General features: G+C 46.7%; 1 protein-coding gene across 3 annotated transcripts in view; it reads left to right on the forward strand.

Moving 5' to 3' along the window:
• Positions 1–27,041, forward strand: part of RALGAPA2 (Ral GTPase activating protein catalytic subunit alpha 2) — a 280,276-nt gene that overhangs the window by 160,016 nt on the left and 93,219 nt on the right. For all 3 annotated transcript variants that reach the window (XM_068565247.1, XM_068565249.1, XM_068565248.1), the window contains 9 exons: positions 3,840–3,950; positions 5,239–5,307; positions 5,714–5,851; positions 6,325–6,508; positions 11,036–11,807; positions 12,646–12,717; positions 17,334–17,457; positions 19,414–19,569; positions 25,144–25,302. In XM_068565247.1, coding sequence (XP_068421348.1) covers positions 3,840–3,950; positions 5,239–5,307; positions 5,714–5,851; positions 6,325–6,508; positions 11,036–11,807; positions 12,646–12,717; positions 17,334–17,457; positions 19,414–19,569; positions 25,144–25,302 — 1,785 coding nt within the window. The remainder of the gene's footprint in view (positions 1–3,839; positions 3,951–5,238; positions 5,308–5,713; positions 5,852–6,324; positions 6,509–11,035; positions 11,808–12,645; positions 12,718–17,333; positions 17,458–19,413; positions 19,570–25,143; positions 25,303–27,041) is intronic.

Raw genomic sequence — 27,041 nt, forward strand, 5'->3', positions numbered from 1 at the left:
GATTCAGAAATCTTTTCTCTCAGAGCCACGTTGAACGTTCTGTGAGGGGTCCTGGCAAAGCCACCAATGGCTGCTTACCCCTGGCGGCTGCAGCCTGGCTTTCCGTAGCCTGAGCTTCGTGGACCAGCCCAGTGGCCCAGTGGATTCCTCTGGTCGCTGGGCAGCCCCTGGGGCAAGCAGGACGCCTGTCACCTGTGGGTTGGAATGACAAGAAAGTGGGGTTTCATGCCCTGGCCTCCTCGGCAGGACCGAGAGAGACCGGACAGCTCCTGGGCAACAGCCTGAGTGCTTCACGTTAGTGGGGCCTTGGGCACTCTGAGGATGTCTTTCTTCCTTTGCTTTGTTAGTAAGAGGAGCTGCCATGTGCTGCGTGCTCACCTCATGCTGGGCCAGATTCTTCTTAGTATTTCTGTAAATTTTCAAAAAGTTCTTTAATTTTTCTATAATTATGAGGAGAAACATTAAGGCAGCAGAAGAGAATGCACCTGCCGTGTCGAGCCCTTGCCCTGTCAGGGGCGTCCCAGCGCAGTGCGTGGACTGAGCCATGGAATCCCGCCACCCCTGTGGAGGCTGCTGCTTCCCCCATTTTAGAAATAAAAGAGAAGGCGACTAAGGGGGAGGCCAAGGAAATTGCTCCAGCTTGAATTGCTGAGAAGTCAGAGGGCCAGGATCAGCCAGATTGGCCTCCCTTTAAATATCATAAATAACAGAGGAGAACTCCTGGACAGAAGTCCTGGTCCCTGGGGCAGCTCCCCCACCTTTCAGTGCCTGTGTCGCTGTGCTGGTTGGAAGGGGGAGCACATCAGTATAAGAGAACCGAGGGCCAGAGAGGAAAGAGCAGCCGCAAGGAACATGGGAGACAGTGAGCAGCCATTCTGGGCAGAGGGCCTTAGGGGGCTTGGGGCTCTACCAGGGAGAGGAGGGTGCAGGGGAGAGGAGGAGGAGGAGGAAGGGGAAGAGAAGGGGGGGAAGAGGGTGAGGGGGAGAAGGAGGGAGGGGGAGGAGGGGGAGAAGGGGAGGAGAAGGAACGGGGGTGGGGGGGAGGAGGAAGAGAGGGAGGGGGAAGAGGGGGAGGGGGAGGGGAGGGGAGGGGAAAGGAGAGGAGGGGAGGGGAGGAGGAGTCCCGGCCCTACCTGCCCTGTCGGCAGCAGGGGGCACGAGTTCTGCCTGTGGGCTTTGCGTGGCTCCGTCTCCGGGCTCTGCTCTGCTGGAACCGTGCCCTCCAGGAGCGCTTGGCGAGGTTGACGTAGGTGTCCCCTCGGGCACGGGAAGGGCATGGGCAGCAAAGCTAGGGAAGCACCCGCCAGGGGGTGTCGATAAAAACCAGCCTCTGGCCACGACAGCGATGGGAACAAAGTGCTGTGCAGCCACTGGGGAAGTCCACTCGGCTACTCATTTGTTGCGGGTGGGACCTCGTGTGGGCAGCGGGGTGGGGCTCTGCTAAGCCAGAGCCAGACTTACAGACTCCGGCGTCCTCATGGGCGAGTGGCAGCATCGGCTCGGGCTCGGGCCCTGCGTTCCTGCCCTCAGCCCCACTGTCCTCCTTCCCTTGCCCACCTTAGGAGCCATGGTCGACTCTCCCTTCCTCACCACCATGGTCCTGGTCACCGGGTCCTGAACAGCCTTCGATCACTCCCGCCTGCTGCCCGGGGCCACCCCTCCCACAGCTGGCTCCCTCGGCCCCCACCCCACCCCACCCCCACCCCGACCCCCATGGCCCGGGCCTGGACCTGCAGATCTGCCCTCCGTGCTGCTGCCAGAGAGGGACGTCCGTGAGTGGGCCCCTGCCTGCGGCACCGAGCTGCCAGTTCCTTCAGAGCAGGGACTGTGTCACCCTGTACGTCTTGTCCTCTGTGCTGCTAATTCAGTGCCGGCACATTGTTGGTGCCCCGTGGGCATGTGCTGGTGAGCGAGTGGGTGATACGTTTCATCTCCACATCCCGCAGCCCTCCACGTGTCAGGAATACCACTGCCCTCGCAGCCCTTCATAGCGACTCTTCTTGACTCTTCTTGCCTTGGTGCCTGCACCCTGGGCCCTGGGCCCGCTGCCTGGAAGGGAACTGGCCCCTGCCCGACCCTGCGTTCTTCCCGGCTCAGCGCAGCTCTCCCCCTCCCTTCCCCCCACCACCCCGGCCCCAGTGGCTTCTCTCTGCCATCTGCCCCCACCTCTCACGCCTCATCCCTCTCTGCCTTCTTGTCTGCCATGTCCCTCATTTCACCATTGTCACCTTGTCTGTCTCCGGCCATAATGCAAGAGCCATGCCAACCTTATGTTTCTACCACGTGACCCGACCAGCGGGATGCAGCAGAAACGCCCCCGGTGCCCACTCTTACTCTTCCTCTCCCTCCACATTCCAACGTCCCCTCAGACCTCCTTAGGGCTGTGCTCGGCATTAGGAATAACGACAGAGAATAAGATGCAAGAAGATAAACGCACAAAAGAACAAACAAACACAGAGGATCAGCTCTGATAGCCCTTAATGCTGTCCAGAAATTACAGCAGGGGAGGAGGATGGAACAGAAGAGCTGGAGGGGGTGAGCCCCACGCCTTTGGACAGGCTTGATGGCCTCATAGGGGAGATGACATCTTGAGCCGTGATCTGAAAAATGGGGCAGCACCTGCCGAGTGCAGACCTAGGGAATGAGTGTCCCGGGCAGAGCAAGGAGCAGGTGCAAAGGCCCTGGGGCAGAAATAAGTCAGAGTGTTTGAGGAGTGGACAGAGGCCATGAGGGTCAGGGGGCGGGAGATCTGGGTGGCCGGAGGAGGCTGTGCAGAGCCCCTTGGGGCAGATGCTCTCACCCCAGGTTTCCTTGTGCCTGTCAAGAGGGGAGCAGTCAGTAACTGTTCGGTAGAAGTAAAACTGACCACCTTTCCCTTCTCATACTGTGATTTGTCACTGAGGTGCTGAATGTTGACTTCTCTCTGTTGTTTTTGTGGCTCTCTGGTCAGTTGGCATCTGCTTTCTGCAACCTGGAGCTCCTGGGGTGGAAATAGCTGAGACGCAAGTCCAGAGGTCTCCCTAGACAGGGACACAGATTTGGTGACAAAACGTTCTGCCCTAGATGATGGAGTGTGGATGGCAGTGTGGCCCAGGGTCTGGCCAGGGAGGGAGCACCGGGAGTCCTCATCCCTCCCACACACCCCCAGCCCACAGTCCCTGCGAGAACTGCCCCATTGCTGTGCCATCTCCCAAGAAACAGGGGCACCTAGAGGACCCTGAACCCACGCCAGACGCAGAAAACAGCCTCAATAATTGAATATCCCATAGCTTTGAATTATGTTCTCCTAGCTCCACATTTTTTATATTTCTTAGAATGTTATATGTGCAGGTTAAGTTTAGTTTCATCAGATAGAAAGGCTTTCGATCAATCCTTGTTTCTCCAAGTGTAAAATGAAGATAACGTCTGCCTTATGGAGCTGTTAATGAAGAGTTATCAAGGCGAAGATGAGTACGATTCTTGTAAAAGTTTCAGTACACAGGGGATACTCAATAATGTACTACATTTCAGTTTCCTCCAGTCGGCAAAACTATCATTTGTGTGATCTGAATGAGGCATTTGAATTTATGGTTTTAATTTCCAAATGATTAAATGACAACTACTTGTTTCTATAGAATGTTATGTAAATTAGTACAGCTAGCCTAGACAGAAGGCAGTTACAGGGTGGTGACCGCATGCAAACTGTCTGGTGATAAGATACATTTTTCATATGTTTAATGCAGAACAGGGACATGTATCCCCAAATGAAGCTGGAAAGAAATCGTTGTTGTGTTCTTCTTTAGGAATACTGCACACGTGAAGTGAGGTTATTTCGTTTGGGGTTTTGTTTCCTTTTCTAGTTTCCTAACAAAATCGTGGCCCAGGTAGCTTGTGATGTGCTTCAGTTGCTGGCTTCCTACTGGGAAAAGCTTCAGACGTTTGAAACCTCTCTGCCTCAGAAAATTGCAGAAGTAAGTCTTTTTCCCATAGTGCTCAAACATCAGCGTTTCCCTTTTATTACATTGGATATTTAATTAATTCTAGATACTCAAATAATGGTTGGAGAACCAACCATTAAACTGCCGTGTGAGTCACCCATTTTCGGAGTAAATTGCGCTGGTTCTTCTCAGCTGCGATTTCAGGCACCACGTAAGAAGCCATCAGTGTTCCAGGGCAGCCTTACACTTGGGGAGTTTGAAAGGCAAACACGACCACAACAAAGAGACCTTTTGTCGACTGGGCTTCATTCATCCAGAGTAATTTGGATGGTGCCAACAAGGAGTCGGCAGCTGGTTGTGATGCCCTGTGTGTGTGGGCGGGGGTGGGGTATGGGGGCCTCTCCCAGACCGAAGGCCCGGACCGAGCTTTGTGCCATAGCGTGATCACCCGGCTGTAATGAGATTACGACTGTAATACCCTCCGTGGGGTCACTGGTGGAGGACGGGGGCAAGAGGAACAGGAAGAGCCTTCTCCACGAAAACACCCCGGACGTCAGTGGCATGTGAGGGTGCCGGCTTGCACAGGGCCAGGTACCCTCGCCCTGTAGGTGTGGTTGGTGAGGCTCGGCTGTTCCTGCCAGGTTTTGTAGCTGCCCTTCTTTAAACATGCCCTGTTCTGTACACACCCAGTGCAGAGGAAGGGATATGATTTATTTTCTCTCGGCCCTAGACAAATTTCACCCGTGAGGTCACTTCGTTCTCTCAGAGACACAGCAGAAATCACAAGTGATTTTCAACCTCAAGGGACCTAGAGTGAGACAGAACTTTGGACGATAGGCATATAAGCTGCTGCAAAATGTAAAGTTGGGTTTTAGGGCAACCGTATAATTTATCACCCAAACAGGAATACCTTTGAGAATGAAAGTGGTGCTGTTAGCCTGCAGCCACAGGTGTGGGGAGACCTGGGGTAATTTATAAGAAAAGTAAATGGGAGCATCTTCATAATTACTTTTGCAAGTATTTGTTGCTTTCCTTGTGAGAAGTGTGGAGACGGATAATGGAGATTGTGTGACTGCAGAGAGAAGTACTCCTTCCTCTGGGCCCCCGATTCCACTGCCAGCAGAGTGGAAACAGGCGTGGCCATCGCCTTCTGGTTTTCAGGTCACACAAATCTCTGAGGTGACTCTTCACTTGGTGTCACCCTCCTCTGGGAGTTGGCACCAGGCTGGCTTTAGTGGCAAGGCCATCCTGGGCCCCCTTTCACACGGCTTCCAGAACCGTTACTGGGGTCTGTTTGATTGGGAATTTGTCTTCTCTGCAGATCCTCGTGGCCACAATTGCTTTCCTTTTACCAAGTGCAGAATATTCCTCAGTGGAAACAGATAAGAAGGTAAGTGGCACATCAGCTAAGTCCTCCCTAGAGTTTGTTTTTGGTTTTTTTTTTAGAGAATAGCACTTTTTTTTTTTTTTTAGAATTTTATTTATTTTTTTATACAGCAGGTTCTCACTAGTTATCCATTTTATACATATTAGTGTATATATGTCAATCCCAATCTCTAGAGTTTGTTTTTTAAAAATGTAATAAGACAGATGGCAAATACTATCACGTGCAGGGCTATCCTTTATAACATCCCCTGTCAGGACTGGCCCTAACAGCCTCTCTGCAAAACTCCTCTTTCATTTCCTGTGTCCCTGGGTAATGGCTGCGATGCCAGGGAGGTTCTGCTGTTTGCTGTCGCTTGCGGCGGAGTCCGCGAGGCTGCAGCCTGAGGCTCTGGGTCTGCTTCGTCTTCCAGTTCCTCGTGTCCCTGCTGCTCTGCCTCCTGGACTGGTGCATGGCGCTGCCGGCGGGCGCGCTCCTCCACCCCGTGTCCACGGCGGCCCTGGACGAGCAGCCCGCGGCCCGGGCCCCCTTGCTGGATTACATCTACAGGGTGAGTCTCCCCCGGGCCCCGGGGCACGGAGCGTGGACTGCAGCATCAGAGAGTCACCAAAACAGGTTTTAGGCATTCACGTACTTATCTGTGCCCTTTTGACAAGGATTTATGGGGGTTCAAAAGAAATGAATGACTTAAGGAGTGACAGCAGAACAGTCATGATTATAGAGAAGCAGTGATTACCCAGTTCACGACGTGCGCATTTTCCCCGACTGTTATCGTCAAACAACTGCAGTTTGGTCAGAATCCCCCAGTGTTCATGGGACGTGGTCTGTATCTGCTTCATTATGAAAAGAACTGTTTCTGTTGTAGGAATATCCACAGCCTTAGTTGGACAAAATCTGTTTATCAAAGGAAGAAAAAGTATAATGGTCCCAGTTATCTCCTAAGTGCTGTTGCAGTTTGACAGGTCGTCAGGGGGCAGGAGGTTGGGGGCATCCCTGGCACACAATCCCTTCCATGCTTCACAGGTTCTGCACTGCTGTGTTTGCGGCTCAAGCACGTACACCCAGCAGAGCCGCTACACCCTGACCCTGGCTGACCTGTCGTCCGCGGATTACGACCCCTTCCTCCCACTGGCAAACGTGAAGAATTCTGAGCCAGTCCAATCTCATTCATCAGCAGAACTGGGCAACCTGCTTACTGTCGAAGAGGGTAAGATTCTTCAGAATAGTCATTCCAGTTGGCAGGAAAAGGAAAGATGGTAGCCATTTGTTAATACTCGCTGTGTTACTTTTTAAGAATCCGGGGGTTGAAATCCAGGTTTCCAGAGTGCCCTGTGATAGCAAGTCCTTCCTTCCTCGTTTCCTCTCTTTTTCTGTTCTCCTCCCCTTTCTATTCCCATCTTAGCTGAATTTTGTATTATCGAGGACCCACGGGACCCACAAACCCACAAACACAGTCCATTTTCTGTCCCCAAGGAGCTTTTCATCTCATGGTGGCGGGGGGGGGGGGGGGGCGCGACAGGATTCAGGCAGAAGGACTCGTGTGTGGCCCGGTAGCACCATAGGGGCTTCCCACGGAGAAGGACCTAAGCCAGACTTGGAAGGACGGGCTGACTTTGTGAGGAGCTGGTAGAGCGCCGGGACCAGGCGGGCATCACAAAGGGATGGTGTGAGGCCACTCTGCTCCCAGCAGAGGCCCCATCGTAGACATGTGGGTGTGTCAGGACCTCGGGGCTGTGCTTACCCCCCTAACCACCTTCTCCCTAAATGACAAGAGCCCATCTCTAGGCCTTGGAATATGAGTCAGCATGTGGGTGTGTCATCTGTATGTGTGATATATGCCATCTATATGCATAGACTCACATACACACACACACTAAAACTAGTGAACTCTGAAGACTGATGAATTCTTTCGGTGACAAATGTGATACTGGACTATTGTTACTCAGGATGTTACCATTCGGGTGAAGGATATCTGGGCTCTCTCTGTATTGTTTCTTACAAGTGCGTGTGAATCTTCAATTGTCTCAGAAATTAAAAGTTAAAAAAAAAATGTGGGTATAGAGTGTTAGATCATCCATGAAAATGTTATGGACTTTGCAAGTTAAAAACCTAGGCCTAAGAACAGAACCTTGCGGGTAAAACTTCCTTAAAGAAAAAGGAGCGAGGGCATGTCACCAGGAAAACAAAGTCAGGGAAATGGACAAAGAACCAAGAGGAGTCATTTCTAGGAGGTCAAGGGAAGAAAGCAGACAAGGAGCTGAAGATCAGCAGGGTCACAGGCTTCCAGAAGCTCGGGGAGGGTGAGACCAGAACAGCAGCTGTTTTATTTCCCAACCAAGTGTTCGGTGGTGGGTTTTGCTGAATACTTTGCACAGAGTGGTTGGTCTGCAGCCAGACAGCATGAGCAGGTGACCTGGGGCGTGACTGTTCGGAGCCCCAAGACAGTCCCCCGTGGGGCCTCCTGGGAAGGGAGGAAGGACACAGCAGCATTAGCCAGTGAGGGTTCAGGTCCAGGGCTGTGCTTGCAAGATTGCAGAGTCCGGAGTGTGCTTCTGGCTGGGAGGGGGGGGACAGGAGTGGGGCGCCAGTCGGGAGTGAGGCCTCATTTTAGCTCCTTTGATAGACAAGCAGACCAAGGCAAAGGGATTTTCCCAAGGGTGTACAGGTCAGAAGTAACAGAGGTGGAATGTGGATTTAAGGTTTATCCACAGGGTCCTGGAACAGCGAATTCTTCACTCGGGGTTTTGCGTAGTGGAGACGGAAGACTGATCGGGGCTGTGTTTCCGGCTGGCAGCACGAGGCGCCTCGTCACGTTGTGTCGCCCTTTTGCCCTCCGTTTGCTTCATCATTTGTGGGTCTCCTTCTGGAGTCCCCCGTTCTTTCCAGTTGCAATCTTTTCTTGACATTTTTTTCCCACAGTTGTAAATTCAAAACATTTTTGTTTTCAGTAAAATGACCTTTGATCTATTTCTTTTTGCTGTTTCCTACCTTGTAGTCCAAAAATAGGTTCACTGCTGATTATGACTCTTCACAGAAAAATGGCAGAAGATTAATAGGGTAATGAAAAAGGATAAACCTAAAAATGCACATTTAAATTTTTGTACCACTTTCTTTCAATGTCCAACACTCTTTGACTTGACCATTCATTCTCCAGAAAACCTCAGGACCTTATGCAAACTTGTCCTAACACAGCTCTGTGTTACTCAAAATGCAGTTTAAACTTCTATGGCAAAGGAGTTTTAAAATTCTCTAACATTTTTACTAAGTAAAAAAACAAAGAAGCTTAAAAACATACTAGCACCCACAGACTCTCTTGCCAAATAAGTACATCCTTGTTAAGAATGAAGAGGAAAAATAAAGATAGGTATTTTAGGTTAAACAAAATGTGCTCATATTTGAGGGTTTTTTTTTCATTCAGTGTCATTAATTCATCATTTATAACCACACTATTTCTACTCAGATAATGTTTCTGATAAGCAATGTTATATTTTTATCTATTATTTTCAGATGATTCTTTCATAGACCATTTCCCACATTTGATGTAATTACTATTTTCAAATAGAGTTACAAGCAGGAGAGACCCAACCACCTACAGCTGAGGCGGCTGCTGGCCCAGCTTGGGGAGGAACCATCAGTGGCATGACACCTGATCACTTTTCCCATCATTAATACCTAAGTGCTTAAAAAGGAGGGAAGGGAGGAGCTTTAAAAAAATGAAAGTTAAAGGACAACCTAACATTACTGCTTTTATATTTCATCTCTAAATTTAGAAAAATAAAATAAATATTTGGAATATATTTTTGCAGACTTTTTGGAAGTCACGAGCTTGTTTTTTCATAGATGGAGTCTAGACTTCCTCTTTATTTTTCAGGGCAGCCCCGGGCAGTTGATGCAGCTGAAGTCTGCCAGGGAAGAACAGTTCTTATTTCACAAATACTCCCTTTCCTTACTTTTCAGTACCAAAGATATTTGGGGGTTTTATTGGGTGTGTCATGGTTTATGACTTGATTGATGTGACTCCAGGTTAATTTCCCATTGTAGAATTCAAGCACATTCATTAAAATACAAATTTGTATTTACCGCAAATTGAAAGTACAACCTATGTAAGTAAAAGTGGAGGAAAGTTGCTTTTCCAGTTGTTGTTTTCTGCCATGGCCTTTATCCAGTTGGACCTTTCTTGTTAGTTTCGTAGCCTGTGCTACCGTGTCATCACCATGCGGTGTCTTACATTATGGACGCCTGAGCCCCCAGCTGGCTGCACCTTTGTTGTTGGAGCATTAACATTTCTGATGGAGCGTGTATTCATATGGGATGATAAGCATGAATAAAAAGCATCTGTAACTTTTGAAAAAGTTAATATGGACACAAAAGCAAAGGCATTCATAACTGTGATTTCAAGGGAATGAGTTGAGGTGTTTAAATTTCTCAGCTGTATGGAAATCATGCGCACTTCAGAGGGTCGGGAAGAAGCATTTCACTTCAGAGACAGATGTAGATGACCTCCTCTGCTTCTAAAAAGTTAGGATTTTTAAATGAAGTTTTATTTTGCATTGTTGAATACACGTGATTTCCTGTTCCTCAGAAAGAAAAACTTAAGAAGAAATCCAAGAAAAGTGAGGACAGTCTGGTTCTCACTCATCACACAGAATTTCCTAGATTCTAGGATTTGATTGTTTCTAGGATTTTTACATCATAAAATTGATGTTGTATAAATAAGTCAATTAGATTTCTGCTGTCTGAGAGGGAGGATGGTTAGCATGAGAAAGCATATTTATAGTTATTGGTGTTTTAATTAATATTTGATTTTTCATGCTGTGAATTTAGAAATCAAGTATTTCCTAAACCTTTAAGCCCAAATTAGAAATCTTAGTTTATTTAAATATCTAGTGATTGTTTTTATTAAAAGGTTTTATTTTGACCTGTTCTTAGATTAATGCACAGTTCCCTTATAAATTTGGTGGATTAAGATTTCCCTAACTGCTCTCAGGCTTAAGTAATCGTTTCAGTCCCTACTTGATTTCATCTGCTTCTCCCTCATATCGCAAACATTTCACACAGCCCCCTTTCACATGCTATTGTCAAAGTCCTTCTATACATCTGAAGTCTTAAAAATTTTATAAATTAGTTGCTCCTGGGCATTTAATCATCAACTACAAATTCGGTGAAAGCCTTCTAAGTAATTCCATGAATTATTAATATATCAGATTCTGTTAAATATTTAAAATGACCTCACAGCAAAACATAAATAGCCACAATAATCCTAAAGCAAATTGCTTCAAATATATTTCAGCAGTCCCAGGCTTAATTCATCCCTTATGAATGTCTCCTGTCACCCACTGAGGGGAGCGAGGCCACCTCCCCAGCCCCCAGCCCTCCGTGCTGCCGTCCTGTCCAACGGCAGATGTCCCCCTCCTGGAGCTCCTAGAACTGTCACCCCTTCAGGACTGAGATCTGTCTCTGGTTTATGTGTGTATCTACACGTTTTTAAATGTCCCTTTCCGAATGAGATCTTCAGGTAAGTTGGTTCTTTCAGCCATCTATCTAACTTGTGCTTTTAAATTCAAGTAGAATGAATGTCAAAAAAAGAACACGGGTGGAAAAAATCCCCAGACTAAAAAAAATAAATAAATCCACTCTGCTAGGGATGGATTGCAATCTGGTGGTGGTCCGTTTTCACTTTCATTGTCCGCTGTCTCTCGGTATCCCCGTCCTGCTGTCGTCCTGCGGTCGGCAGAGAGGAGGCGGAGGAGCATGGAGCTGATCCCGCTGACTGCGCGCATGGTGATGGCGCACCTGGTGAACCACCTGGGGCACTTCCCCCTGCGCGGGGGCCCCGCCGTGCTGCACAGCTTGGTCAGCGAGCACCACGACAACACACACGCCGACGCTGCCGAGCTCTCCCCCGACGTGTTCAGGAGCCCGAACCTGCAGCTGTTTGTGTTCAATGATAGCACCCTCATCTCCTACCTGCAGACACCCGCGGCGGGTCCTCCCGGCGGGTCGCCAGCGGGCGCCCCCTCGGACGTGAGAGTGATCGTGCGGGACATCTCGGGGAAGTACTCCTGGGACGGGAAGGTGCTCTATGGACCTCTGGAAGGCTGCTTAGCCCCACAGGGCAGAAGTCCCTCGTTCCTGATCTCGGGCTGGCATCACCAAACGCCTGGACCTCAGGGGGATCATTCTCAGACTGAGCAGGGGGAGGATGTCCTCAACAAATTACTTGAAAACATTGGCCACACAAGTCCCGAATGCCTTTTACCGTCACAGCTCCATCTCAACGAGCCTTCCCCACCCCCATGTGGAATGAACCGTGCCCAAGAGAAGGAAATCACCGAGATCCTCCTGCGCCAGAGCGCACAGGAAGACGAGTATGTCCAGAGGTGCGACTTGGATGCGGCCATGAAGGTTGCCAGCCAGGAGCCGCCATCACCGGTGGAGCCCCGGGGAGCCTTTTACTTCTGCAGGTTGCTGCTCGATGACTTGGGAATGAATTCTTGGGACAGAAGGTAACGATCCACTCTAGACCTTCAACTGTCTTATTATTTTTGTGTGACAATTCTTATCCGTTTCAGGTTTGGGAAGCAGAACAGAAGTGGAGATTTTTCGCTATTTCAGCATTTATTGCTTATTTTCTGCTGCTAAATTAAAGCTAGAAGTGAAATTAATTGGGCTGTGCTGATGCACAGATTGAATTCCAAACATCTGTTGTGTATTTTAAAGGGTATCGAGCATTTATTCTGTGTGTGTGTTTTAATTACTGCTCTGTCCATTGTTGCTTCTGCCTTCATTGAAGATGCCAAGGGACTACAGAGATGAATAAGCCACAGTCTGTCCTTAGCTCTGGTGAGGGAAGAAGTCTTAATACTGAGTTGGCCAAAAAGTTTGTTTGGGTTTTTCTGTACTGTAGTACCCGATACAACTCTGATGAAAGACAGTGTGACTCAGGACCTCTAGAAGAACCGCCAGGCCATCCAGAAGTAGGGGGCAGTGGAGCAGAGTCTGCGGAAGGGGTGGGTTTGAGCCGCAGAGATGGGGAAGGGTCTCATGGCAGAGCTGACAGTGGAAACAGAGATACAGGCACGCACACAAGTCATGCACTCATGGACCACAGCCACCCGGTGTCCCTGAACAGTAACCGGATGCAGTGGAATCGTGATGCCTTCGAATATCTTAAGAATGAAGTTCATTCTATAGGCTTCGGCCACAACTCTTTGGTGAATGATGTGGTTGTGGGTGGGTAGACAGATGGATGGATGAATAGGTAGGTTTGTTCGTTGACTGATTGCAAAGGGCAAAATTGATCTGTGATCACACGACTTTTCTTCCATTCCTTTTCCTTTATAGGAAGAATTTCCATCTGTTGAAGAAAAATTCAAAATTATTGAGAGAGCTAAAAAATCTGGACTCCCGACAATGGTATGTGAAAGTATATCAAACCACCTTATTCCTGTGTGTCTTTGTGTGTGTGTGTGGGGGGGGGGGGATGCTGGATATGGCTGCAGAAGTGATACCCCTGCAGAGACCTGGCAGCCGGTGGCATTTGCACAGGCCATACCTTTGGTAGTTTTACTCTGAGCAGTAAACTTACATGTTTGCTACACAAGGAAGAGGTCCCCTAACCTCTGCCTTGATTGAGAACCTTTCAGCCAGTGGACACTGGTTCTCATTTCATCTCTGTAGCCCCTCTTGTCCCGCCAAGGAGCAGAGGCCGGCCCAGGTCCCACAGCCGCCCATGTTCACGGGCCTCGTGGTTTGGAGCCTCTGAGTCTGACTCCATGGGCCGGCGTGCAGTGGTCTCTGCTCTGGGGGGTAGGCAAGGTTAAGACCCCGGTGCTGTAATCAGGCGCTCTCTAGCCCTAAACCTCGTTCTCCAAAGCAGGTCGGATCTCAGATCTACCTCTTTTCTGTACAATCTTAGAAGCAGTTCTAAAGATGAGCTCTGACCGGTGTTTGATCTGGGGAAATGTGTGCTTCCGAAAACATCTCAGTCCGGAGCTGGTGTTGTACCGGGTACATAACGGGTGCTTGGAAGAAATGAATACACTGCTGCCTTAATCTTGAGTTTTTAAAGACTCATTTAAAAAAAAATAGCTTTCTGTTTCTCTTGTATTCCCTTTAGGAGCATCATTAGGCATCTCATTAGAGAAGAAAACCTGAAGCCGTTATTCCTCACAATGTCCTTCCCCACATTCAGTTTCCTAATAGTTGTTGTACTGCTTTTTCTCCAGAGGAAGAGACCAAGTTCTCTGTGGAACTTTGGGGGGTGGATTTTTGCTGAAGGGCTCAGGGATTCACTGCCCCTTCCCTCTTGTCCTCCAGTAGGAAACAAGCGGTCACTTGGGTTCCAAACTCAGCTTTTCAAACGTATGCTGAATTATTTCATGCTCCTTCACATTAAGTGAAGACACTGGTATCTTGTGATTGTGGCCAATTTGTTGAGTGTTAATGCACTTTAGTTGCATGAGGTACAATCGAAGTAGCTCCCTGGCGGGGCTGTTGCAGTATAATATGGCTTTGGAGAGCTGATTGGCAAGTCCTCTCCCCCCCAATTAACCTTCACCTAAAACCCCAACTCCTGGATTTAGTGTCTTCTCAACATCTAAAAAGGTATCCACTTACTTTATGGTAAAGGGTGTTCTCAAGGTTCTTTTTAGAAAAAAAAAAAAAAAACAGAAATAAGTTGAGGGCTCTTTAGCTCTGAGATCCCGTGTACCAGTCAGTTAGCAGGTAAGAACATAACCTCAGCCCTCAACTTCCAGTCAGGATGTTTCTATTTATTTCTGGCATCAATCTATTTCCCTGCTGTCAAGGCAGAGTTTCTGCTTAGCGTGTTCTTAGGAAAAGGAGAGACCACCTCACAGCTACGATTTGTATACTGTGAAGTTAGCAAAGCTGTAAATAGTGTGATGAATGTACATACAAATTAAAGGACGCTCCCCTTTTCAATATTAACACCTCTCGCCACCGCACGGTAAAGTGAAAGTTACAGTCGTGTTTCTTTGTTTGGCTTTTTAATGTGACAGCACAAGGAAACTGAGCGATTCTGGTCTATTCCTAATAAGAAAGAAAACTGCGTTCTAATGAGGAAGAGGAAACGGTTGCTTTTCTGTACGTGTGCTCCCGAATTACCTGCTCCTTCGAGCCCTGGTCCTGCAGCTCGTGGATATGCAGTGCTGTTGATGTTGCTAATTGTCATTTCAAAAGCCTGGCTCTAATAAGGCCAGACACAGCGTCTGCATCCTCCCAGGCTCTCTACGGTGCTAACATTTTGGAGGCTGTGAAATTTGATGAGTGTTTACAGCTAAAGGTCACCTTTGCTCACACCTCCATCAGTCACACAGTCACCGGGCTGAGCTCTCTCTGCTCCACGTTGAGTTGATGAGGACCTGTAAGCAGCTACAACGTAAAAAGCTTGGACTTTAAGGAGAACAAACAAAATCATTTCAGATAAACCTGAGATTGTTTTATGTATGTAAAGTGTATAGAATAGAGAAAAATTAAATGCTGAGGACTTTTAAATGTATAGACAGAGCTGCGGAAAGGAATTGAGTGACTATCCTTTTCTCTCCATTTGTTGAAAGAGACTGTCTTTTAGTTTGTAGGTTATGACCTCTCTTACCATCCAAGCCCCCAAATGATTACAGCTCTTAGAATAAGCTAGTCAGAGTCGAGACTGCTGGCCAGCCCTGCCTGCAGTCTGGAAGGAAATGATGTCACAGTTTTGGACTCCATGTGCCTGAGGACAAGCTTTCCGACAGGCTGAGAGCACAAGGTCTCTGCTAGAGCACCGCCCGCTAGCATCCATCACCCCCTACATCTGTTCCCCTGAGAGCAGCACCCCACCAGCGTGTCTGTCAGGGCCTTCAGGACACCCACCTTCCCCACTGGCAGCAGGAAAATACACTTCAAAAGCCTTAAAAATGGGCAATGACCGAGGCTCCATGTCCATGAATTTATTTTAAGGACATACCAAAGATAATGTGAAAACATCTTTCAAATGGAAGCAACCTAAATGTCCAATAGCAAGGACTGAGGATGTGGAATATTAATATAATGTAATGTTACACAACCATTATTAGTAACTTTGTTAGACAAGCACACGGTATAGAAATGTTCACACTCCAACACGGTTTAAATGGTGACTTTTCGGTTATGTATATTTTACACAATTAAAGAAAGTGTTCACAGATATTTTAAGTGAAAAAATCAGTGGCAGAACACAAGATAGTAGCATCTCATTTTGTATGCAAAAATGCATCCTGAAGTAGTAGCAGTTGTGATTTCAACATAGAAGCAAAGAACATTAGTGGGTTTTTTTAATTCTTCTTTTTCCTTTCTATATTTTCTAATTTTTCCTCTAAGTATGGTAATTTCATGTAAACTATGGGGGGACATGAATAAGCTATCTAGACAAATAAAAGGAGCGTACTCTCCTCCTAGATTTATTTTTATGACTTTCCAGCTGAGTTTCAATTCATTCTGCTAATTAAGTAGAAAAATAATATCCTGCAGAAAGAGATATTGGAGAATATGTTAAAATACAGAGCCCAGATTCCACCACTATTGATGTCTAATCGGATTATAATGTTGAGGTATTGAACGATAAGGCAACAGAAACATTTCCATGTTGTTTAAGTGCTCGGTAGTTTTTCCTATGAGATTTTTTTCAAAGTGTATGGTAGAAATCAGGAGAAGAGTGGAACTGCTCTGGAAATGATAATCTAAAATTTTAGAACGTAGAGACTGGAGTCAAGGTCTTGGGTGATGGAGCTGAGGAATGGTTCTTGATTAAAGCTCTGGTCCAATAAGAGCGGTGTCTTTGCCTCTGAACTGTCTCCAGATCACTTGGTGTAGGTCTAGTGACTTTGACACTTTACTCCAGGGTATAGTTTATAGAAATGGTTATTGACATGTTCAAATATATCATCGTATCTCTGGTCAATTCAACAGAGTTTTAACTGAGCAACTTCTATGCACCAAGGACCATGCTAGATGCACAAAAGGTTAAGAAGCAGGGCTGCTTTCCTCAAAGTGGTGTCACATTTACCTGATTTAACAGCAAAGTGCCCCATATCCATCATGGAGGAAGTGGACGAACAGTTTATATGTCCAAAGAAGTTTCCTTGGACAGCTGTCCACCCTGCGGGTGCCGCCCCTCACAAAGAAAGTACCTAAGTGTGTTCTGCTTTGAAGAAGTAGTTTCCATTTCTCACAAAGTCTCGGCCAATTTTACAGTTCCAATCAGGGAGCTCCCCGGTTTCCTTATCTCAAAGTATGGGAGGTGGCTTCCCTGGTGACGCAGTGGTTGAGAACCTGCCTGCTAATGCAGGGGACACGGGTTCGAGCCCTGGTCTGGGAAGATCCCACATGCTGCAGAGCGACTAAGCCTGTGGGCCACAACTACTGAGCCTGCGCGTCTGGAGCCTGTGCTCCGCAACAAGAGAGGCTGCGATAGTGAGAGGCCCGCGCACCGCGATGAAGAGTGGCCCCCGCTTGCCACAACTAGAGAAAGCCCTCGCACAGAAACGAAGACCCAACACAACCATAAATAAATAAACAAATAAATTAAAAAAAAAAAAAGTATGGGAAGTGAAATATGTGTGGTCACAAGGATCTGTTCACAACTGATATCTATCTGAAATGCTTTCAAAGGTATTTTTTTACCGAAGTTGGAGAGAATTTGTCAAGCCGTGTGCTCTTACATGCTGTTCGTACATCATACCTCTGAGAGAGTGGTCTCAGGAGCCCAGACTGCCCTGTCTTAGCTCCCGGTGTCCTGCTTGCTACGAGTGCTTTTCTGTCACTTTCTGTGCCTCCTTTCCACCGTGTCCACGAAGAGGTGATGATAAGACCTGTCTCATTAGGGCGTCTGCAGGGATAGATGAGACGTGTGTTGAGCCTTCTTGGAACAGTGCCTGACCCCTTGTAAGTTCTCAGCAAGTGTAAGCTGTATAGTAGAAGCATAGGTGGCAGCAGTCAAACAAAATTTTGTATGTAAGTATTCTAATTCCTTTAAATCTAAAAATTTACAGCCGTGAAACGCACAAAATTGCAGTGTTTTACGTTGCTGACGGCCAAGAAGACAAGTGCTCGATCCTTTCCAATGAAAGAGGAAGCCGAGCGTACGAAGACTTTGTTGCCGGACTGGGATGGGAGGTAATTCATTTCATTCAGGAGGTGTTTATCGATCAGCGCTATTTAAGGATGTATGTAAACTAGTCATTGATGGTCTAAATTTTTGCGTATGTTTTTACATTCAAATATAGCATGGGTAGAGTTCTGGAGTTGAAGAATATATCGAATTTGACATCTTCTATCAGTTATTTTTGTACTTTATACACAAACTTTGGTTTCCCCTTAACTTTCTTCTTAATATGATTTCATTTTCTTTTCATCAGAACTGAATAGTCAGATCAGCTCTCCCAGCCATAGACAGTGTGTAGTAAGAGAGGACAGTGGGCAGGGAAGCAATGGCTTTGGTCCCTACATGGAGGTTGGAAAAGAAATCAGTGACTTATAGGTGAAAAATGAAGAGTTGGATGAAGTAAAAAGTTGACTTGACGGTAGCCATGATGGTTTAGCTCTCAACCTGTTTCCCTAAGGTAGATCCCAGGATGGTTGATATTTTAAAATTTTGTTTTTTCTTTACTAAATCATACTCTGACCAAAAGACATCTCTACATTTATACAAATGCACACATACACACACATATATCTGTCTCCAGAACATATTCCCAGAATCTAAAAGAATTCAGAGTAGTTAAAATGGAAATCAGCATCTCTAAAATAATTTTCTTACTTTTTATTACTTTTGTTTTGGTTTCTTGGTTATCTGTGCTGTGGGAAACTCTCTGGGTGCCTAAGCGAGACTTACCTCTGAGAGCTGAGTGTTAGCGAAGGGACCGATGTGGAGGTGGGGACAGGGTAAGGGTACATCAAGGTCAAGACCATATACTTTCTGAAATGTCAAGTCGGTTTTAGTCTAAAAGAGTTACTGAACTTTCAGTAAACTGTTCTCCTTACCAATAAGATGACTTCTTACTTGTCATAGAATATACTTCTTATTTAACCAACATTTTTTTAAATTAGTTAATTATTTATTTTTATTTTTGGCTGCCTTGGGTCTTCGTTGCTGCGCGCGGGCTTTCTCTAATTGCGGCGAGCGGGGGCTACTCTTCGTTGTAGTGTGTGGGCTTCTCATTGCCGTGGCTTCTCTTGTTGCGGAGCACGGACTCTAGGCGTGCGGGCTTCAGTAGTTGTGGCACACGGGCTTAGTTGCTCTGCAGCATGTGGGATCTTCCCGGACCAGGACTCGAACCCATGTCCCCTGCATTGACAGGTGGATTCTTAACCACTGCACCACCAGGGAAGTCCTAACCAACAGTTTTAAAGCGTAGATTTCTTAACTAGAGTTTTAAGAAAAGATTAGAACATTAATTCAGTGTATGTATTGATTGTCTTTAGCACAGAAGAAATTCTTCTATTTCTTTTTCTTTTTCCAATTGTGTTACCACAGGTGCTTTACTGAAAGAATAATAGTTTATGAAAAGTAAAAAAAAAAAAAAAAAAAGAAAAGAAAAGAAAATACTAAAATGGAATCTAAGCACTGACTAAGTGAACATTCACACATAGCTTGAAAAAGAATTATAACTCAGAGACTTTTGGCAGTGGTATAAATTGGAACAACCCTTTTGAAAGGCAGTTTAAGAATGGCTGTTAAGTTTGGAAACTTCTGTACCCCTTGACCTGAAACACTGCTTTGAATGCTCCTTCTGGTTTGAGAAAACAGAAAAATCCCACAAATCCAGCAATAGGGGAGCTCTGTGTGTATCTATACATATATACATATTTATGTATAGGAGGGGATAAAGTTGGAGAAATATGCACCAAACTTTTGATAGTGGTTTTCTTAAGTTGGTAGGATTTTGCAGCCCTTTCATTGTTAATGTTTCTTTAATATTTAATGTCATCTAACTTTGTATTACACTTGCTTATAATCAGAAAACTATAAAAATGAACATACTTAGATTTTTTAAAAACTCTGCATTCCTGCTAAGTGAATAAGAATGGCTCCCGTTTAACCTCCACTCCTTTCCCTCGTGACTGTGTCAGGTGGACCTCTCAACCCACTGCGGGTTCATGGGCGGACTTCAACGCAACGGCAGCACGGGCCAGACTGCCCCCTACTACGCTACCTCGACCGTGGAAGTGATTTTCCACGTTTCAACTCGGATGCCATCAGACTCAGATGATTCGCTCACCAAAAAGGTAAAGGGCCTCCTTGGGGACCATGCTTGGCGGCCCTGGTTTGTAGGTGAGGCACCCCTGGGACAGAGTGAAGGCCATGGCCTGATGTACATGGAGACCGGTTTCCTCTGGATGCGACCATGGGGTCGCTCTCCTCAAGCTACACTTGTCATGAGTCTGAAATATCCAGCTTGGCACAAACTAGATAAAGAAATGCATGAAAAGCAATCAGTCGTTTAAGTCTTAAATCCTGAGATTAAGATTTAGGAAAAGGAAGGGTCTTAAATGTTGTTAACTTTGGATCTTCCCTCACATGACTATTAACTGAGAGAAAATGATGCTGTCAGCCTCTCGGGTTGGCCAAGGTCACCTGACGTAAGGACCCTGTACTGATGGGGTCAGAGAAAGCAGGCGCCCCCCAACCAGGGCTGCCAGGGGGCAGCTTAGCAAACGACTGTCAAAATGGCAAGTGCAGGTGAGCTGCTGCCTAGCTGCCCTCCTCTCGGGCCCCCACCTCTTCTTCTCCAGAGTTCAAAGGAAACCTCCTCCACCTCTGAGAAAGCTCTGCAGGGTCCCCCCTATGCTTTCTAACCTGCAGGATGTCCACCTCAGGTGACTTGCAGGAAGTGAGGGGCATCCTAAGAGAAGAGGACTTTTTACTCTGGGGAGGAAGCCTAGGAATCCGACCCACGTCTCTGTTTGCAGATGAGAACATCTGGGCCTCGCCTCCTGGTGAGGGGCAGAGCCCGGAATCCCTGCCTCACACCCACTCTCTTCCTGCAAGGATGCCGGGAACCAAGGGCAGTAACTGGTGGGTGGAAAGCAGGCCATTCTGATGCCTGATGGGTGGTAGCAGGGGGGCGGTGGGGGGAGTCCTAGAGTGGTGGCTGCAGCCAGGGTTCAAGTGTGTCTCCAGGTACTTCACCAGCCTGTGCCTCAGTTTTCCCATCTATTAAGTGAGATTAAAAACACAGCCCACGTCCCAGGGTTGCTGGGCAGTAGGTGAACAATGCCTGTGAAATGGCTGAGCGTGGGGCTGGTAGCATCACTGCCCGGCAGCCCCCGTTGTTGCTGACCGGTCTGATGGACTCTTTCCTCCTGGCCCGTTAGGCAGGTGATTGATACTGGCCAGAGGGCCTCACTGCACCTGCCTCATTTCTCTCCTCCGCGGTTTTGCTCTTTCATCACTGCAGCCACGGACGTCTGGACCACATACACGGTGGGCAGCAGTGCTAGTGGGACCTGAGAAGTTGGGTCACAGCATGAGCAGATCCCTGTCACAGCGACCAAGGGTATCGGATGGGCAGAGCACCATGGGCTTTCACTCAGTGGCCACGTGCTGGCTCCCGAGGGCCTGGGGAGCTGCCTCCACGTCTTAGGTTTTGGTGGCGGCAGTGTTCTTAGTGAAGGGGACCCTGCCCGCAGGGATGCGACCTCAGATTACCAAGACCCTAGGCAAGACTCACACCTCCTTTTTATTGGCCGTACCTTGTAAATCGCTGCTGCTCTGCAAATGTGTCACCGTATTCTATGATTTTCATATGACTGAAAACTATTTTGTTAAAAGACAGCTTTATATTTTAAACACTTTTAAAAATTATTTCCTAAGTAGGATTGTCTTTTTTTTTTTTTTTTTTTGAGAAAAGACAGTGTTTTCTTGATAAAACACCATGTTATGAATACTTTTTCGGGGCTTGGCCGGGTTGTAAGTTCCCTACTGTAATAATCAAACTGCAGCTGATACCTTTTGCAGCTCCAAGATTTAGCATCATCAGTGACAAACTCTCTCTGTCAGGATGTCTCACAGCTCAACTAAAAATCAGTCACAGGAAAAGCAGCCCCACAGTTCCTTGACTTATTGTGACTAAATTGTCCCTAACAGCTTAAAAATGAGCTGCAAAATTCTAAAGTGATGCATGCTCTCCCCTGCCCCCATCATGGGGCACTTTTTCATCCCTGCAATCTGGTTGCAACCCCATACTGAACTCTTGATCCTTCACTGCAGAAATTTGTTAGCTCCAGCTAGATTAGATTTTTCACAGCTAATCTAACTGCTGTAGGGGTTTGCAGAGTGGGGACAGAGCTGTGCTATTGGATTTGTCCAATTCATTTGACTCCAGGACTATAATTGCACTTATGTCTTACAAGGCTTTTATAGCCTCAGGCTGCCCAGCCACATAAAAAACAAGTTGGCAGTGATACAGTGCGAGTGGATGGGATGAAAGGCCCACATTATCAGACTGCAGGCAGCACTGTTCTGGCAGGAAGTTTCTTGGTTAATTTACAAATAAAACTTAGATTTTAGGATGGGCACACTGTCAGCTGAACAATGGGGATGTCAGGCCTGCCTGTTACTTAGTTAAAAGTAGCAGCCGGGCCCACTGAGGAGCAGGAATTCTTCAATCACACAGACGACTCCTTCTGGAGCCAGCTGGCGCCGTAATGCAATTAGTCGGGAAAGGAGGTCAGCCCATTAGGTGTGTCCCAGGGCCAGTGTCACAGTGCGCGCCGCCTGGCAGCGGCGGGCAGAAAGGCCCGGGCAGAGGGACTGCAAAACTCTGTCAGGATGAGAAGTGGCAGCACACGAGCTGATTTCTTAAGGCTTAAGCCCTGAGCGCTTGTTCCAAGCCTCTTGTGTGTTTGAAGTAGTAGCTGGCGTGAAGGACGGCTCCGTCCAGATGACACACGACTCTGGTCAACGTGACTTGTGTGCACGGGTTTCTCACTTGAGGGCCTGTCGTCAGAATTCTCCAAAACTCACAAAACAACGTCTCCGTAATGAAACCCCCTTTAAATCGAGCGATACTTGGAAGCTTCCAGAGTATTTCCGTATGTTCTGACGTGGTTGACAATTTGGCCGGGTTGATCTTACTTGTTTTACCTGCCTGTGTTCTTGTCGTGGGCAGAAGAGGGTGTGTCCTTGATCTTTGCTCCGGATGTATCAACGACCGGTCCCGTGGCCTCAGCTCTTAGTTCTGTGCGTTGCCTAATTAAACTGACACGTGCGGAGGTCTGAGGCACGTGACCCTGAAAGCAGCCTTCAGATGATTAATCTCGTGTTATCACCACCTGCAGAATCGCCACGCTGGGAGGGTGGGCCCGTTCCTGTGATAACGTCCTCCCTTGCCCCAGTCCTGAGGATATAGTTGCAGACAGAATTAAGAGAGACTTCATTGGGTTATGTAATCGAGTTACCTAATTTAGAAAAGGGAGGGTAACTGCAAAATTTCAGTAGTCACCGTATTACCTCAGAGCTAATGCCTTGCACCTTACACGGCTGGCCGGGGAGCTGTCCCACGTTCTGGGGTGCTGGCCTGTGGCGGGACGGCCACACAGGAAGGCTTTTCCTTAGGTGTGTTGGTCCCATTCAGAAGTTCATGCCAGCCCTGCATCAAGGGGCACAAAACTACCCAGAAGGCTGGCTCTCTCTGCGGGGCGAGGAGGGTGGGTGTGCACCCCGGGGCAGCCCCGGCTCTCACAGTCCCCTTCTGCTGCTCTAAATTCCTTCCAAAGTTTCCTTCTGAAACTACTCCTATTTCTCTCAAAAACATGCCTTTATTGTGCTGCCGGTGAGCTGCTACCACGTGTTTGACTCCAAAAGGATTGAATTTCAGGAGTGCGTTGTGAACTCCTTGCATGCTTTATTGAAAAGGAAAAAGAAAGAAAAATGGAAATAGAGAAAGAGAGAGACAGATGCCTAGTGTTACTGTGAAAATCCGGGGTCTTCTTTTTTAACTATTTATGTAACGGGTTGGTACACCTTTTGCCTGCTACCCTTTTAGTCTTTATATATAAGAGAGGAGGAGAAGGAAAAAGACACGTACTGGGTGATTTTGCATTTAGAAAGTTGTAGACGCCGTTGAATTTTTCTGCACTGTCGTGCCTCGTGCTCAACGCCAGCAGTGGCATGTGTCCCAGAGCCCAGGTTCAGACTCAGCTGAATAGAGCGCCTCACCTAGGAGCCACCTGAGCTCGCGCCTCACCGTAGGTGCAGAGGTACAGTGGTCCCCAGAGGTGTGACGGAGGGAGGGAGAAGCAGGCATTGCAGCAAACCAGCCTCCTTTGTGACCTTGTGAACAGAAAGGAGACCTTTTGGGGTGATCTCAGGTTTTCCCTTTGTGGTCAGAGAGTCTATAAAGAAATTGTATTTATATTAAAGTGTTTTAAATACACAGTACTTCAGAGCATTCTTTTTTATACTTTAAGACAAAACCAAAGCATTAGCTTTGACATAACATCTCTGCTTTACTAAAGTGCCTCCGAATTCAGTCACTTTTAGGGTTCACCTGTTAAATAAGCTAGGAAGCAAGACACACTTTGTCATGGTGGTTGATGGCCTCCTTCTGCAGCGTGTGCAGGGCCGGGACCTCACATCCTTAGGAGGCATCCAAGGGCCTTCACCAGTCAGCCTTTGTGGGTTTAGGACTTCAGTTTCAGCCAGCATTTTAACCTTTATAATCGAGTTTGCTTGAGTCACACCGCCAGGCCTGCCCAGATGACCGCACCTGCACTTTGTCCAGCCCGGGACGCGCCTCACCTGCACTTTGTCCAGCCCGGGACGCGCAGTCACTGTGCAGGAGCTTTGTCGAGGGTGTTCTTGCATCGGACCGAGCTGGGCCCTGAGGGATGCTCACAGGTTCCCTTCCTTGGAGGCATGGGAAGCCCTCCTCAGAGAGGCCAGGAGTCTCAGGCTTGTTTTTGGACCACGTGGCCTCTTGTGTATAAAGTGATACACGAGAGGGCTGGGGGAGTTGAGCTGTGACAGGGCAGTTGTCCTGGCTGCAGCTTCGATGGCCATGGGCCGTGGAGGCCAGGTGGCTCAGAAGCCCCAGCCAGCTCCCAGGCCGCCCTGCCCCACGCTGCTCCTACACCGTGGCAGGGGCGTGCCCCGCCTTTCCGAGCCCCCTCCCCTCCTCGTCAGACAACATAAAGATAACGTGGCCTACCTCAGAGAGTTAGTGGAAAGACTGAACAAAATGTATGTGTGAACAGACTTTCTCTACAGTCAGGCACTCTTCAAATGCTACGTACTAGTGCTTGGTATTAGTCTCTTATGAAATTTAAGTAACACATTAGTTTCTTAGACAAGGGTAGTGTTATACATACTTAAAGGTTTGTCATAAATCTCGTTTTTATGCATTTGGTAAGGATTGTGTTATAATGGCTTCTGTTCTCTTACACTCATCTTCTGTTTTTCTTAATAACCATTGAATTCAGAGCCTAGTGAAGCTCTACTGTAATACGGAATAAAAGTCTCACGCCGTCCACTGCGTAGAAACTGCTCAGCCACATACTGCGCAAGGCTTTGCTGCAGGAGTAAAATTAAATTTTTAACAAATCCTGGAAAAGGTCTTGTACCTGCGATGCTTACGTGCCTCTCTCTCTTGTTTCCAATGTGTTTCATAGAAGGGCGAGCTGTGTTTTTTTCGTGTACTTGTGCTTTTTTAAAATCCCCACAGAAGGCATCGGTGTTGTAGCCTTTTTTGGTGGTGAATTATTTTTGCCTCTGAGTATAATAATTCAATTTGTAAGCCACGACCCCTCCTAAAGTGCTGTTATCGCTCTGATTAATAAGGAGCCAATTTGCCGTTGCAGCTCCGTCACTTGGGGAATGACGAGGTCCACATCATCTGGTCTGAACACTCCCGGGACTACCGCAGGGGGATCATCCCCACCGCCTTCGGAGACGTTTCAATCATCATCTACCCCATGAAGAATCACATGTTCTTTATCGCGATAACGAAGAAACCCGAGGTATGTTTTCACCGCGTTATTCTTCTGGCTCGTACAAGCGTTTGCCATATGATTCACTGTTACTGAAAAACAGCCATACCAGTATGCTAAAGGGGCCACTTTACACGTATGTGAATTACACATGCTAAATAGGAATTACATATGAATTGGGATTTTCAAAGAATCTTTCATCAGGAGCACAGAATTCTGTATTTTATTACTGAGACTCTGAAAATTATAATGCAAAGACACGTATGGTTTTTTAAATGTTTTTAATTTTTAAGATTTTATCATTTAAAGAAATTGTCATTTAGAACTTGGGGCATGTTGATTGATAACAGTAAGAGTTGAATGAGCCCCTTGTCACATCTAGCATTTTGTGGGTAGCTGTGGGTACGGGATCCAGCCTTGCCTCTGCTGCTGCTAACGGGGGTCAGTCCTGAAGGATCGCGGAAAAGTCCTGAAGAGCTGGGCCTCCGTGGCTTGGCCCATGTCGGGGCTTCTAACGATGGACGTGCCTTGCCACCCGTCAGTTCAGCCGGGTCCATTGGCATCGATCACGGGAACAGCCGGAACCATCCAGGGCCTGAGTGCCGGAACCTGGATTGGCTTCCGTTTCTGTCTTTGCCCTGCCTTTAGTGGTGGTTTAACAGTGCTTGATACAATGACTTGATTTTATTTGCAACTATTAATACAAGGCGAGTTTTTTGGTTTTTTTTTTTTTAGTTTTTTAATTAGACATTTAGTGTATTAAGTCTCTCCTTCTCAAGAAAATGACTTTGTGTGTTTCAGCTTGATATTAAATACAACCTTCATTTCCATTCCAAATTGTCCTCCTGCAGGAGCTAAAAGTTACTGTTCTAAATACTCTCTATTTTTAAGCTTTAAAGATAGTAGGCAAAGATTTCCTGGGATTTATAACCTAATCTAAAGTGTTCAAGTTGTGAGGATTAAATGAGCTAAGAAATGGAAGGTGCTTCAAACAGTGCCTGGTCCAGAGGAAAAGCTCCTTAAGTGTTAATAATAATAATTATTATTATTATTGCTATTATTATTTTTTGTTATTGTTACTACCATGAAAATAGAATAAATAATGACAGCGCGAGTCGACTCCTGAACTCAGAAAAGCCCCTACTCTGGCTGGTGAGAAGCCTGACATAAAGGGAACCCTCTTTTCTACTCAGGGAGCAAAGATGCCGAAGTGCTTCATGTTAAATATTTGTGCTATCTTTGGTTCAAGTCTCTGTGCGTGCGAAGTGTTCACGTTTGTATAAGAAAATGGCTCTTAGTGCTAATAACATTTGCGTGTGTCCATGAAGGACATTAATTTAAAAAATTAAACTGAAAATTTTAATATTAGACAACCAATAAATTTAGTATCCTGTAGCTTTCAAAACTGGAGAATGTGTTTCTTTAATATTTAGTATGGATTAACTGGCTTTATTAGTTCATTTTCAACACGGCCCTCTAAAATGTCATTTAATGTCCTAAAAATGTCACTTTTATTTTTATAGTAAATTAAGAACATAAAAGGTATTTGAGTTCACTTCGTAGTGTCAAAGTGATTTTTGAAAAGGTATTATAATGCATGAAAACAAGTTTCTTTAAAAAACTGTGTAAGTTTTATAAATTTGGCCATAAATTCTGACAAGATGAATCGAGCAAATCGTTTTCTTAATACTTCAATTCAAAAAGCCTAAAGGGAAGAAGAGAATAATGGCCAACTGGAAATTTAGTGTTATCCCCACATTTAAAGGACA

Source organism: Eschrichtius robustus, chromosome 16 (assembly GCF_028021215.1).
Source record: "Eschrichtius robustus isolate mEscRob2 chromosome 16, mEscRob2.pri, whole genome shotgun sequence".
In the NCBI taxonomy this organism is placed as follows: Eukaryota; Metazoa; Chordata; class Mammalia; order Artiodactyla; family Eschrichtiidae; genus Eschrichtius; species Eschrichtius robustus.